Source organism: Nuphar pumila, chromosome 12, assembly GCF_984573655.1.
Source record: "Nuphar pumila chromosome 12, dmNupPumi1.hap1.1, whole genome shotgun sequence".
Lineage (NCBI taxonomy): Eukaryota > Viridiplantae > Streptophyta > Magnoliopsida > Nymphaeales > Nymphaeaceae > Nuphar > Nuphar pumila.
In genome coordinates this window covers 87,232,334-87,247,145 of record NC_143260.1, presented here as the reverse complement: position 1 = coordinate 87,247,145, position 14,812 = coordinate 87,232,334, and the positions used below count along the sequence as shown (strand labels likewise).

General features: G+C 38.1%; 1 protein-coding gene across 1 annotated transcript; it reads left to right on the top strand.

The window, feature by feature from the left end:
* The first annotated feature begins 293 nt into the window (after positions 1–293).
* LOC149821138 (cathepsin B-like protease 3) lies at positions 294–6,687 on the top strand. Its single transcript, XM_089981906.1, has 10 exons — positions 294–370; positions 2,329–2,379; positions 2,520–2,600; positions 2,705–2,989; positions 3,074–3,148; positions 3,488–3,613; positions 4,603–4,821; positions 6,144–6,257; positions 6,352–6,387; positions 6,477–6,687. The coding sequence occupies exons 1-10, from the start codon at positions 308–310 to the stop codon at positions 6,591–6,593; spliced, it is 1,167 nt and encodes a 388-aa protein (XP_089838032.1). The 5' UTR covers positions 294–307; the 3' UTR covers positions 6,594–6,687.
* The last annotated feature ends 8,125 nt before the right edge of the window (positions 6,688–14,812 follow it).

The following is a 14,812-nucleotide window of genomic DNA, read 5'->3' as shown; positions in this document are numbered from 1 at the left end:
CCGAAATTGGACCCAAAAATGTCACACACAACATCACTCAAAAACCGAACCAACCGAAGCCCTCTATTTTCTGGAAAAGGACGAACGGCCCAAACAGGAACAACGTCAACAAAGGAGAACGTTATCGTGAAACTTACGTCCATTTTTTGGCAAAAGTCCGCGTCCCCGATGTCACGAGATCGTGATCTTAGCGTCTATTTAAGCCCGATATCAGGAACTCCTTTGGTGGGCAACCATCTGATAGATTCTCCCTTTCCCCTTGAGAGAGGAAGAGAAAGTGGAGGCACGAAATTCTTGGGGAGGGAGGATGGGGAGATCGTTGCTCGCGTTTGGGTTCTTGTTTTTAGTCGTGATTTCCGCGATCGGAGAGGTAACGGCTTTCCCATTTGGTACCGTTTGGGAGATCCTGTTTTTGAGCTGCTAAATTTCTTGGTTATGGCGAAGAGAACTCCTGAAAACTCGTTTTCTATTTTTTTTTAATTGTTTTATTCTTCTTCCTTTCCAACTTAGGACGTGGAGCTTCTATTTTCTGATGCGGTTGATGTAAACGGGTCGGATTTAGTTTGGATGTTGGTTGGGTCTAGGCAGTACTAGGGTTGTCAATGGGTCAGGTTTGACCCGGGCAGGGTTTCATGATAAAAAAAGGGTCTGATTAAACACCTGGTCGGAACCAAAGGGACCGATTAGTATATGGAACTGGGTATGGTTTATGAATTTTCATACTAGACCCGGGTCCGACCTGAGTTTCTATTAAGACCCATGATTTTTCAATATAAAAAATATTATTTTACCAGTTGGTTCATGTAATCCTTACAGGACTAGGGTACGGTTTTTCTTATAGTGAACCTGATAGGACTCAGGTCTGAACCCGGTACCAGCACCTCAAAATCAGATCCGAGTTCATACTCACCTGAGTCCGAACCAGATTCAACCTGTTGACACCCCTACTAGGCACTAGGATGCAGGGATGTAAACTGGTCAGACTCAGGTTGGGTCTAGGCCGAGTCTAACCCCATCAGATTTAGCATACTCAGATCTGGATTTGGATTCATAGTCGGATGGGGATCAGCTAAAATCCAATCTGAATCTAAACGTAAGTAAAATCCAGATGTTTTACATATATTGGGGTTTGGATTTTTCTTGGATTTGGACCTGGCATTCGGATGCAAAACTTGATATTAAGTCCGGATCCCATTATTAGTCGGATTTGACTTTGGCTACGAGTCTGAATCATTTATATCCCCATTCCAATGTAAGACTGCATACTAAATTTAAATCCGATTATTATTCAGATATTACGTTTTTTATCAAACTGAATAAACAGATTCAAATTTGATCAGATATTGGGTCCAAATCTGATCCATTATTTTTGCTGTCTACTGATGTTTGGACTTGGGTCCGACGTAATTGGATGTATGATCATAAGATTTGGAGCCATATTTTAACTCAGACTCATAGAAATAAATCCTAATACATATGTCTGACACAGATTCAGATTTGGACTCCGATGTGATAACGCTACACTCATATTCGAATCCAATTATTATTCAGTTATTACTTTGCTTACTGAATCCGATTACACGGATTTAGAATTGATTAGATATCCAACCCAAACCTGAACCCTTTATATACCTAATTATTTTGCTTTCCTTTGAGGGGGAAAAATTCTCAGCAATGTTTTCAAGATCGTGTTTTTGTGCTATCATTTTTTGAAAATTTTATGGTTTGGAAGGTTTTCGGGAGAAGTTTTTTTTTTTTTTTTGATAGACAAGCTGGGGCCCCACCAGTTACACAAGGTACCATTGGGTTTTGAACTTGCAACGTCCCAAAAAACAACTCCGTTGGTTAGCCTACGGAGAAGTTGCCAACCCTTTGGGACCCAGTTCATGGCTTGTGATAGTTAATGTCCGCTATAAGATGAAGTTTGAATAGAAAAAGAGATTGTGGCTACACTTGTTTTTCCATGAGGAAACCACCCCCTGATCAGAGACATAGTTATGTTGGCTAAGCCTGCCGTACTTATGATTGCTTTACCGGCGGTGTAAACCTGTGGCGCACCCCTTGCCCTTAGGAAGTCGCCGTGCTTGGGCACAAAGGACATAATGCCCTTGCTCCCTATTTGCAAGAGGCTGACACTCATGGGAATGGAACCCTGACCACCCCTCTGGTGGCCAAGCCCCCCTCCCACTACGCCAAATCTCTTGGGACTATTGTTGTGGCTACACTTGTTAGTGCTTAGAATTTAAAAGGAGATCAATGTGTTTTTAGTTTTGCTTGTGTTAAATATGTTTTTCTTAACAATAATGCAATTTTTTTTTTCTTTTTTAGGTGTTTGCTGTTAAACCAATACCAATTGGCAACAATGTCAAGTTTCTTCAGGTGGGTTGTGTTAATAAGTAGTATTTGTGTTTTGTTCATTTTCAAAAAAAAAAATCAAGATTTACTTGATTGGATTAGTTGTTGAACTTTAACATTCCTTTATTTTTCCTTTTTCTTTTTCTATTTTTTCTGTTTTGTAGAAATCTGTAGTAGAACAGATAAATTCAAATCCAGAAGCTGGATGGGAAGCTGCCTTAAATCCCCGCTTTGCAAATCTCACAGTGAGCTTTAAATTTTTGCTTATTTATATAGATGTCCTCTTAGTGGCTTAATGATGCATGGTAGTGCAATTTCAGTTGTGATGAATTCTGTGATGTGAATTTAGTTTGGTCAATTCAAACACATCCTGGGAGTGAAATCAACACATAAGAATGTATTACAGTCCACCCCTAACAGAACTCATGACAGAAACTTGAAGTTGCCAAGGCAATTCGATGCACGAACTGCCTGGCCGGGGTGCAGCACCATAGGGCAAATACTTGGTAAATCACTTGAGCAATTGCATTTTCGGTTTTCGAACAGAATTCTTGATTGGATGCTGACCCATTTCTTCTCCTCCTCTCTTGCATTCTCTGAAACTGATATGTATGATGCTGTCAATATAGATCAGGTAGTCACTATCTCCAGGCTCATTTAGATCTGTTATTGTATTATAAGCCGTTCTTTAAATATGATTTTATGTTCTTTTCAATAGGGTCATTGTGGTTCCTGTTGGGCATTTGGTGCAGTGGAGTCTCTGTCAGATCGTTTCTGCGTCCATTTTAATATGGTATACTTTTCTTTACAAATTACAACATCGTCTTCATAAGCAAGGTATAAGGATTTGAGCATCTTGGGGCTTGGAAGGTGATCATGAGTTTTGAAGTTGCTAATGACCTAGACAACTTATGTTGAATATTAGCAAAGCAGAAAATCTTGACTCTAATCGTATGATTTAACTGACTCAGGATCTTGAGATGGGGCACCTGCTGAGAAATGTAATATTGTGTACTTTAGTTGGTGCTACCAGTCATCAAATTAGTGTGTCAGAGACCACATCTGTTGATCTGATGAAAATTTTATTGTTGTTTTCCTTTTCTCTGTTCCTAACTGCAATTATGTTCAACAGAACATCTCCCTATCTGTGAATGATCTCCTTTCATGCTGCGGCGCTATGTGCGGAGATGGTTGTGATGGAGGCTATCCTATCAATGCATGGAAATACTTTGTTCAGAATGGTGTTGTCACAGAAGAGGTATAAGTTTTAAAAAACAGCAATGTTTTAAGGATTTGGATTTGACTTGCAAATCATCAAACCTCTTGTCGGATTAGACAATCTATTTTAGACCCCTCACTCTGATCTGTAAAGGGCGGCACAATTTGGAGTAGTACTTAGAAGACTCAATCTATTTTTTCAAGTCATACTGAGATGTTCAAATTTGTGCAAGTTAATTGTTGTCTTTTGCCTCCACGTTTGATGCATATGGTAAACCTGCATGGCTGTGACTAATTCTTCAAGGTTAAGATGATGAGATGATCCCAGATAAGTCCTTATCAGGACCAGTAGCTTTACCTGAACTTTATGCCAATCTAGTTATTCCACACTGCATGAATTCACGCGTAGTTCGGTATTCGACATTCCTTAGTCCATCCAAAGCCAACTGAGGCCATGCATCTGGCATAGAGACTAAGGTGAGTGGGCTAGCTGAGTCCCTCTCTGTGCAAGATGACAACTCATTGGATGAACACAGTCCATGTGGGATAGGGTTGACTTTCTGGGTTCTGGCTTACATATATGATGTTTTACATCATGAGTTGCTGCTTGTTTACGGTCGATTTCTTGCAATTGATGAAAAAGTTCTACGTGGTTGCAAGGATGAAACTAACAGGTTCAAATAATATAGCTTCAGAATATGAATTGCTTTAAAAGTTCAGAAAGTAGCTATATATGCCTTCCATTATACAGTTCGAATAATGCAGCTACAGAATATGAATTGCTTAAAAGGTCTGAAAGTAACTATATATGCCTGCCATCATGCTCTAAGATAATCTTGAAAACCTTTGGAATCTTGAAGCTGCTAATCATTTGGCTACTGAGAATCACAAAAGTTTTTGACTTGTAGAACTTTTATCTTCTTCCTACAATCTAAAGTTGTATATGCCAGATCTGCTTTCTTCTTGCTCTTGATCTATGTATAGGACATCTAATATGCTCTCTGACAAAGGAGCAATTTTTATCTGCAGTGTGACCCTTACTTCGATGCTGCTGGATGCACACACCCTGGATGTCACCCTATATATCCAACTCCCCAATGTGAGAAAAAGTGTAGAGTGAAGAATCAGATGTGGTATCGGTCCAAGCACTTCAGCGTGAGTGCTTACAGTGTCAATTCAGACCCATACGACATTATGGCAGAGGTTTACAAAAATGGTCCGGTAGAGGTCTCATACTCTGTTTATGAGGTAAAAGAAGATTTGCTTTAAAAAGTTTGATCTTTCTTCTTTCTATAAATTCTGTAAAATTACATAAGTAAATCAGAAAAGCAATGCAAGTAGCAGGGACAATGAACTTGTCTTTTTCTCAATTATGCTACCAAAAGCTTTGAGAAAGTAGGAATAGGGGAGTACTCATTTTGGGGTGGACTCGTTACTACTTGGATGCTTTCAGCAGTTATCCATTTTGCACTTGGTTACCTAGCATTTACCATGAGCATAATGTTAGGAAAGTTTTAAATTATTAATGGTTACTATCAAAAGTGTTTTGAAAAGTTTAGTCCCATATCTAAGAGAGAAAAGCTTTTCAAGAGGTTTAAATAGAGAGTTTGTAATCTATTCTTTACTTTGGTAAGCCTTGAGTATTTAGGTGGATTGCGGACGTTGCTGCGCATCGTGCAGCAACGGACGCGCCGTTCGCGCGTGCGCAAGGGCGCTCGCAGCGGTGCGAGGTGCATATGAGGCGCAAATATCCATTTTGATTTTTCGGTTTTGAGACATCTGGCCGTTTGAAAGGTTTTAATAGCATTTATATTGAGTTTAAGGCGCTTTGTGACTGTTGGACGGTTTTGGAGGCCTTTGATTGACAGTCAAAGGTGGGTGACCGTTCAGGTACCTTTCATCCTATTTTCAAACTGTCAGATTTATGGCCTTTAATCTCATTTATCGCAAAACGTTTTGGCCTCTCTAAAAGGTTATAAATATCTTCTATCTTCGTCTTTTGGATATCAAAATTTCTGACTCTCCAGTTTTCTCCTTTCTTTCTTCTCGGTTTGGCTTGCAGAGTTCATGTGTGGGAGAGGTCATCTGTTCTTGCGAAGCAGTGACTCTCTTGAGGTTCAAGCCTAGTTGTATCCTGAGAACTCAGTCGTAACAAAACCCTTTTTCGCATCTTCGGAATTTCCGGAGTGGGGCGATTGAAGTTCTAAAGATAGCGATCTTAAGAACGTGCCTCTAGGCTTGAATTCTCTTTTCTGAAATCCTGTTTTCACTAGGTTGGTATAACACATAATAACTGATACACCACAGGTGCATCCTTTTCGTCTCTCTTGTACTAGGGAAAGGTCTTCACAATGCTCTAATGCTCACACTGGATATGGACCGAAGTTTCTATGGCGATATCTAGGCTACTTGAGTTGAATGAGTTGTGTTTAATGTAATGTTTTTGAGATTCAATATCCCTTAAAAATGAAGGTTACATAATGCAATCAGATCAACCAGGTTTCAGGCTGCAACTGTGATTAACAATGATAGCATGATTGGCTCAATGAACTCTATTGTGTGGGTTGTAGGACTTTGCTTACTACAAGTCAGGTGTTTACAAACACATCACCGGTAATCTCGTGGGCAGCCATGCAGTCAAGCTAATCGGTTGGGGAACTACAGATCAAGGAGAGGACTACTGGGTTTGTTTCTGCAAATTTGGATCAATTTTTATTTCCTTCGCTCTCTGTTGTTTCTCATGGAAGCAAGGCTTATTTGGACTTGGTTACATTGCAGCTCATCACAAATTCATGGAACACGAACTGGGGAGATGTATGTTTTATCATTACCTTGTCTAATGCACATATAATGCTCATTTTCTTTTTCCTTCTTTCATTAGTCATGTTTATTGGTCTCTTCAGGATGGATATTTCAAGATCAGAAGGGGAACAAACGAATGCGGGATAGAGTCGGAAGTGGTTGCTGGCATGCCATCATCTAAGAATCTAATTCCAAGCTTTGCTGGTGCAAACAAATGATTTGGTGTCACAGTTTGATATCTGTGATTTATTGCTTTACAATAACAGAACAGTGTATTTCTTACAAATGATTTCTATAATAAACTTGTTTCCATCTTCATCTTATTTATAAGAAACACACTCCCACTTTGTACACCATTATATACGTATTCACATGAATCACAACCAATAGCAAACCACCTGTGAATCAAATGACACACACACCCTTCTTAGTTGCCATTTCTGCAACATGAAACTGGGCTGTGTACTTGTAAGATCTGCCTTTGGTATCCTCTTTTGGAGGCTCATTCAGATATGCCCAGCTGCTTCTTGTCCACCTGTGTGAAACTCGATTCTCAGTATGCAAAATTTTTCATGATGAAGTTTCCGGTCCAAGTATATAATCTCCGGGTGGGATCACCGATACCAATCCCTTATGGCGACTGCCAATGAAAGGCACCCACCCGCACACCCGGTGGGAGCCGATGTAAGACCCACAAAATTTCTGGAATAAAAAATCTTCATCAATGAAAAAAATTTGATTTATGATTTAATTGACCTATGTGAGTGAGTAGGGATTTAATTTCAGTTTTTCTGGCTTGTTTTCAGTACAATTGGCAATTATGAGTCAACAAACAAATAGAATATGAATAATTTATTTAATTATCAAATAAATCGAATTATTAATCATATGGTCAAATTAAATTGGTTGGGATGGATAATTACTCTGTCAAAATATAATTAGTATGCAATTTAATCAAATGAAAAAAAAATATATGCAGAGAAAATTCTATGCATCGATTATTTTAATCCTTACTGGGCTGGATTCAGAACAATTGGATCTGGGTCCAATTGGGGATCTAATAAGGAAGGGCATGGAGATCCAATAAACATATAAATATATAAATGTATATGTAAAAAAACATTTATATATTTCGTTGTTTATTTCGTTGGGGCGTTCCCTACTGAGCGACGCGTTGTACTCTCTAGGCCTGGAGGTAGTGATAAATGGGCAAGGGTTACTAGGTCGTCGCCCAGAAGCGACGCGTCACACCGACGCTCGGGTGTGGTGTCAAATAGGCAAGGGTTCCCTCACTTTGTTGGACGGGTGGGGGTAAAGAAGTTAGTCCAAGACCATAAAATTAGGTTATCCACTTGGAACATAGGGTCTTTAACTGGTAAGTTGGTAGAGTTAGTAGATGTTATGTGTAGGAGAAAGATTGATATTTTATGTCTACAAGAGACCAAATGGGTAGGTGAGAAAGAAAAAGTGATAGAACCTTTGGGATATAAGATTTGGTATACAGGAATAAATAGGAATAGGAATGGAGTAGGGATTGTTATGAGTCGTCAGTTTATAGATAATGTAGTTGAGGTCCGTAGGAAGGCTGATAGAATTTTACTTATTAAATTAGTATTAGGTACGGATATTATTAGTGTTTATGCACCTCAAGTAGGTTTAGATGATTCCATTAAGCATCAATTTTGGGAAGATTTAGATGGAGTAGTACAAGGGATATCTTATGGAGAAAAGCTTTTCATCGGCGGTGACCTTAATGGACATGTAGGCATTAGTAGGGATGGATTTGAGAGTATCCATGGAGGCTATGGTATAGGAGAAAGAAATGAAAGTGGAGAAAGGATTTTAGATTTTTGTTTGTCCTATGATATGATCTTAGCAAACACTTGGTTTAGGAAGAGGGAGTCACACCTAGTAACATTTAAAAGTGGGGTTAATACGAGTCAGATAGATTTTTTCCTACTTAGAAAGAGAGATAGGGGTTGTTGCATCGATTGTAAGGTTATACCGGGAGAAAGTGTAGCTACACAGCATATAGTCTTAATTTTAGATCTTAGAATTAGACAATGCCGCACAAGGGATAGACATAGGATAGATCCTAGAATTAAGTGGTGGGCATTAAAAGGAGCTAAACAAAGAATGTTTGTAGAGCAGGTAGTTAAGGAAGTTGATTGGTGTCTCGAGGAGGATTCAGAATCAATGTGGAATAAGATAGCGGGTGGCATGAGAAAAGTGGCTAAGGAGGTATTGGGTGAGTCTAAAGGCGGTGCACCACTAGGTAAGGATACATCATGGTGGAACGAGGATGTCAAATTAGCTATTAAGGTTAAAAGAGAGTGTTATAGAAATCTAAGTAAGAGTCGTGATAATGAGAATTTGGAGAGGTATATGATAGCAAAGAAGGAAGCTAAAAAAGTAGTTCGAAACGCGAGGGCTAAGGTATATAAGGAGGTTTATGACAAGTTGGATACCAAAGAAGGCGAGAAGGATATTTATAGGCTTGCAAAGATGAGAGATAGAAAATCGGGGGATTTGGGTATGGTTAGATGTATCAAAGATGAAACACAAAGGGTTTTAGTCAAAGATGAGGAGATTAAGGAGAGATGGAAAGAGTATTTTGATAAGCTATTTAATGATAGTCATGCTCAAGATCTTGGAGACTTCTTCATTCCTTTTCATGAGATAAATCGTGACTTCATGCGCAATATTCAAAAGAAAGAAATTGCAGAGGCTTTGAAGAAAATGAAATCAAGAAGGGCAGTTGGCCCAGATGGTATACCTATCGAGGCTTGGAAATGCTTGGGAGAGAAAGGTTTAGAATGGTTGACAAATCTTTTTAACTTGATTTGGCGAACAAATAAGATGCCTAATGAGTGGAGGAAGAGTACTTTGGTGCCTTTATATAAGAATAAGGGTGATATACAAGATTGCGCAAACTATCGTGGTATAAAACTCATGAGTCATACTATGAAACTTTGGGAGAGGGTGATTGAGTCTAGGTTGAGGAAGGTTGTCATGATATCGGAGAATCAATTTGGTTTTATGCCTGGAAGATCAACTATGGAAGCTATACATCTTCTTAGACAACTTATTGAAAGATATAGAGAGAGGAACAAAGATTTGCATATGGTTTTTATTGATTTAGAGAAGGCATACGATAGAGTACCTAGGGACGTTCTCTGGTGGACATTGATGAAGAAAGGTGTTTCTCTCAAGTACATTAGTATAATTAAAGATATGTATGAAGGAGTAGTAACCAATGTCCGCACTTGTGGAGGGGTGACAACCAATTTTCCGATAACGGTTGGGTTACATCAAGGATCTGCTTTAAGCCCTTTTCTATTTGCGATAGTGATGGATGAGCTTACAAGATCAATTCAAGAAAATGTACCGTGGTGTATGTTGTTTGCTGATGATATTGTTTTGATTGATGAGTCTAGAGTTGGGGTTAATGTTAAGTTAGAATTATGGAGACAGACATTGGAAGCTAGAGGTTTTAAGTTGAGTAAGAGTAAGACTGAATATATGGAATGTCGGTTTAGTAAGCAACGAAGTAGTGATGGGAGTGTAGTGAAGCTTGGTGAGCAAGAAATACCGGTGAATGATTATTTCAAATATTTGGGATCCATCATTCAAAAGTATGGAGAAATTTATGGAGATGTAAATCATAGGATAAAGGTTGGGTGGATGAAATGGAAAAGTGCAACTGGAGTGATGTGCGATCGTAGAATGCCATTGCGGTTGAAGGGAAAGTTTTATAGGACGACTATTAGGCCCGCTTTACTATATGGTATGGAATGTTGGGCTGCCAAGAGACATCATATTCAAAAAATGAGTGTAGCTGAGATGCAGATGCTTAGATTGATGTGTGGAAATACAATAAAAGATAAGATTCGGAATGAGGAGATACGTAAGAAGGTAGGTGTTGCACCCATTGAAAATAAGATGCGAGAGAATCGTTTACGGTGGTTTGGACATATTCGGCGAAGGCCTAATGATGCTCCAGTTAGAAGGTTGGAGAAATGGGAAAATATATTAGTTAAAAGAGGTCGGGGTAGGCCTAGGAAGACTTGGATGGAGATGATAGGAAAGGATATGAATGCTTTGAACCTCACCGAGGACATGGCATTGGATAGAAATGATTGGAGGAAAAGGATTCATGTGGAAGACCCAAAATGAATTTCTTTTTTTTTGGTTCATATCGCTGACCCCAATTGTTTTGGGATGAAGGCGTAGTTGTTGTTGTTGTTGTTGTATATGTAAAAAAACAAAAAAAAAACAAATAATAGAGATAATATATATTAAAGAATATGTATTTGGGTTGGTTTGGGATTGCATCCAACCCAAACCCAAGGTGGGGGTCGACCTTCCATGTGGGGTCCTCTCCTATGCCATGTGCACATGGGAAGGGGAGATGCATTGAAAAATACATGAGAGGATCTTCCTCTCATGCATATTCCAAGGAGGTCCTAAGAAGAGATCCCAAGGCTTATCCCAAAGTGGATAAAGCCCTTTAAAAAATATAAAGCATATTTTTCTCTTTTGTGAAAACTAAACATGTGATCTTTTTTACTTGGCTCCTATATTGAAAAATGCTTTTGAGAAAAGGGTTTGACCTTATCTCAACCCTCCATCTCATACTTTTAATCATAGCCACACATCTACCTCAAATCCTAGGCTAACTCTATGAAATGGTGCCAAAAAGGTGAAGAGGGATCATTATCTCTCCCATTTTCGAAAACCCTTCTCTCTCCTTGCGCTCTCTCCCCCTTCTACGATTTTCACCTTGGAGCATTTTTTTTGAAGTTTTCTTGGTTCTCAATCTCCCTTCTCGAGTGTGTAGTGTGAGGTACCAACAAGGGACTTCACTCTACAATTTTAAGGAGAAGGTTTCTCTTTTCTTGTGCTCTTATGGAGTTGATCTTCAAAAATGTAACTAAATATACCAATAACTGAAAAAGTAGTATTTTGTATTTTGTATTTTGTATTTTGTATTTTGTATTTTGTATATCACATGTCATACCGAATGTACCATGTACCGAGTCTGGATATTATAACAGACCCGGACCCATATTGTATATTAAAACTTTAAATACAGGTTCTAGGTCATGATTTCATATTGGAAATCATGACAGTCGCAGCCCCTATTCTCCTCTTCTTTTCTCTTTCTCACAAAACAGATTCTAGTGAAGAATCTCACATGGTATCAAAGCCGAGATCCACCTAGGGTTTGAAGGGACTTCCAAAAGGTGTGACCTGACTGTTTCAATCAAGAGAGGTTCAAGGTTTCTTATTTCTTTCATCTCTCCTTTCATTTTTTTTTTGGAGGATTCACGTCTCACTTGAATCCCTAAAATCATCACGTCTCACGTGAATCTCTTAAACTATCCTATTTCTCATTCTTGTATGGAAGAATCACGTTTCACATGAATCCCTAAAGTCGACCCATCTTCTTCTTTATCTACAATACTCAGATCTGGTCGTGCTTCTGCACCAGATCTGAAATACTTCTGCGCATTCTCCTTTTTCACTTGAACTGAAATATTCAGATCTGAGCGTGAAGTTGCATCAGTGGAATTCTCTCTTGAGAAAAACCATCCTCGCATGTGAAACTTGTGAATATGTCTGAACCAATCTCTCCCAAAGTTGCAAGGATGTACAATTGTCAGGGATTGCAACAAGAACCTCTTGACACAATGTAGAGGTAATGTATGCAACTACTGATTGGTCTTTCCTTTCCCAATTGAGATATTCTGCATTTTTTACATACATAATTGAAGTTGCCCCTTTATCATCTTTCTCTTCTCTCGTAACAAATTCTAGCGGGGCTGGAGTGGTTCCATCCAGATGACCTAAGAGACCTTGGCTCCTTATAAAAGGAATGATTTGTCTCTTCCAAATCAAGAAGTTTGAGGTGGTTAACTTTTTGGAAACAAGCTGATTGAGGAAACTCAAAAGGAGACTCGATTGAGAAGAATGAGAATCCATGAGAAAAAAAAATTAACAAGGGTATTCACGAAGTGCCCAGTCTACTGCCAGAGAAGTTTGCTGGTCGGCCCTTTTTTTTTTAAGTTGGGCAACCTTCAAGAAACTGGCGATCAGAGACTTTCAGATTCAAAGAAGAACCAGATCTAAAATTTCTTTTCTCTTGTTATATTTATAAGGTTTGTGATTGATGCAATAAGAAGTTCTCACACGTTGAACATAATTTAAAACTAATTGTGTTTTCAGACAAAACGTAGATGGGTATGATGTGGACAGAAGGCAGAATGCTATGTGAATATCAGTTGTGACAGCGAGAAGAAATAGACTATAAAGTGTAGATGCTTGATAGATTAGACTCAGATTGAAATCTGCTGTCAAATATCAAGTCTGGACAGTAAAAAAAAGAGAAAGCTTAGTATTTCAGATCATCATGAATTATACTAAAGGACAAAATAGTGAAACTAACTAACTAACAAGCAAGAAATTAATTAATGTAACAAACTAATAACCATTTATAAAACTTCTAACAATCCAACTAAATAATTGTCAATAAAGACATGGAAATATAATCAATCTAATAATATGAAATAATCAAATAACAAACTAATCATGAAATAAATAAAATGTGATCAGCCTTAGCTCACTACAATCTAACTAACAAACTACTTAATGTTAGTCCAAGAAAGGAAGCGTACACTAAAATTGATTATTTAACAATCTACTCAAATCCGACTACTAAAACGATTGCTAGGTAACTAACTTTAAAGATGGTTGAATGTAAAACCACTCGAGGATGATGACATTAACCTAATCAATCAATTTGATATAAACACCTAAATCTACTAAATGCACTAGACAATGAATGGTTGAACTTGTAAAGAAAAGAACTGATTGACTCTATACAATAAGAACTCTAGTCTAACTAAAGAATCTAGAAATCAAGCAGACTAATGTATTGATGTTAATTATGCAAAAAAATAATAATCTTAACCTCTGCTACCATGATGAAGACATGTTATATCAAAGCAAATAAACTATGGCCATGACGCTAAAACTTTCAGACATCTTACGAAAACCAACCTATACAACACTCTTGCTGCCAAAGAAAAGACTTTTATTGATGACAATCATGCTGGTGCGTGTTTGGCAGTAATGACAGGCAATAACTACACCCGGTTGTGTGTGAGTGGCACATTAAGCATTGCTGCAAAAACCGACTGCATCCAACACAAAAGAATTTATGGGAACTGTGTATTCTGCAGTTCTGCTGATTTGCGTGAGTTCAGAATCATGCAAATCAGCCTATTGAAACGATTTGCAGCACCCAAAATATATTTGATTCGCACACGACCTGACTGTGGAGCGACAAGATTAAATACAACCTGATCTACCTTGCGTTAATCCAATCAGTAATCAAGTCTATCAATGATGGCAGATCTGGTCCCAATCTCACACAGATGGGGTGGCAGAAAGAGACAAGCAAAATCAATGTAGTTTACTCTATCTTATACTAAAACGGAAAGAAAATCTACGCTATATGCCAAAAACACATCTAATCTATGCTATGAAAATATTTAAATCTAACTCTATGCAAAAAAAACAAGTAAAGAGACGGGAAAGAAGAAGCAAACCGTACAATCCGCTTCCGATGGAAGGGTTGAGAAGAAGAAACGGCTTTTTGACTTGTTGCAAACACCTCCCTGACAAAAAAGAAAGAAGATATCGGTGAAGATCGGGGCAAGAAAGAGAAGAAAAGAAGAAGAGAACACAAAAAGAGAAGGAAAGCCGGTGGAGAGAGAGAGGGAAAAGAGAGAGAGAATAGAGATGAAGAGGAGGGGGGCGTGAACTCTAGAGGGAAAAAACGCCCCCTCTTTCTCAAAACTTCCTTTTTATACTTGCTAATTAGGGTTTTTAGAGATTATTTCAAAAAGAGTCTGATGAATTTTCAATATTTCCAAAAGACCTCTCTTTCAAAAAGTAATTTCTAAAAACTTAATTATTCTCCCCAAATTACTCCAAAAAGACTCAATTTGCTCAAATTGCAATTTGATGAAAAACTTTGAAAACCTTTGCAAACAAGCAGTTTTAAACATTTATCGCATATGATCATACATGAAAATATATGAAATTATGCATAAAAATTATGCATGATCAGTATGATGCAAATACATGACTAAGTATGCAATATGATGTGAATGCATGCAATGAACTAATGTATGATGCAAATACATGACTAAATACACAATACGATGTAAATGCATGCAATGAAATGTTGTATGACCTAAATGCATAAATTATTTAGGCAATAAGATTGAATGTGAAGCATGATATTTGGGAGATTCTATGTTTGCACTATGATTTGCTTGTATTTGAGTGTATGGTTCAAGAGACCTTTGTAGTGTCAATGAACACACTTGCGTGAAAGTTTCTATTATTGCATGTGATACTGTTATCA

Excerpts from the sequence above, each read along its gene's own strand:
- LOC149821138 (XM_089981906.1), top strand. The coding sequence starts at position 308 with ATGGGGAGATCGTTGCTCGCGTTTGGGTTCTTGTTTTTAGTCGTGATT. Across the intron at positions 3,614-4,602 it reads ATGGTGTTGTCACAGAAGAG|TGTGACCCTTACTTCGATGC; the intron begins GTATAAGTTTTA and ends TTTTATCTGCAG. Across the intron at positions 6,258-6,351 it reads ATCAAGGAGAGGACTACTGG|CTCATCACAAATTCATGGAA; the intron begins GTTTGTTTCTGC and ends GTTACATTGCAG.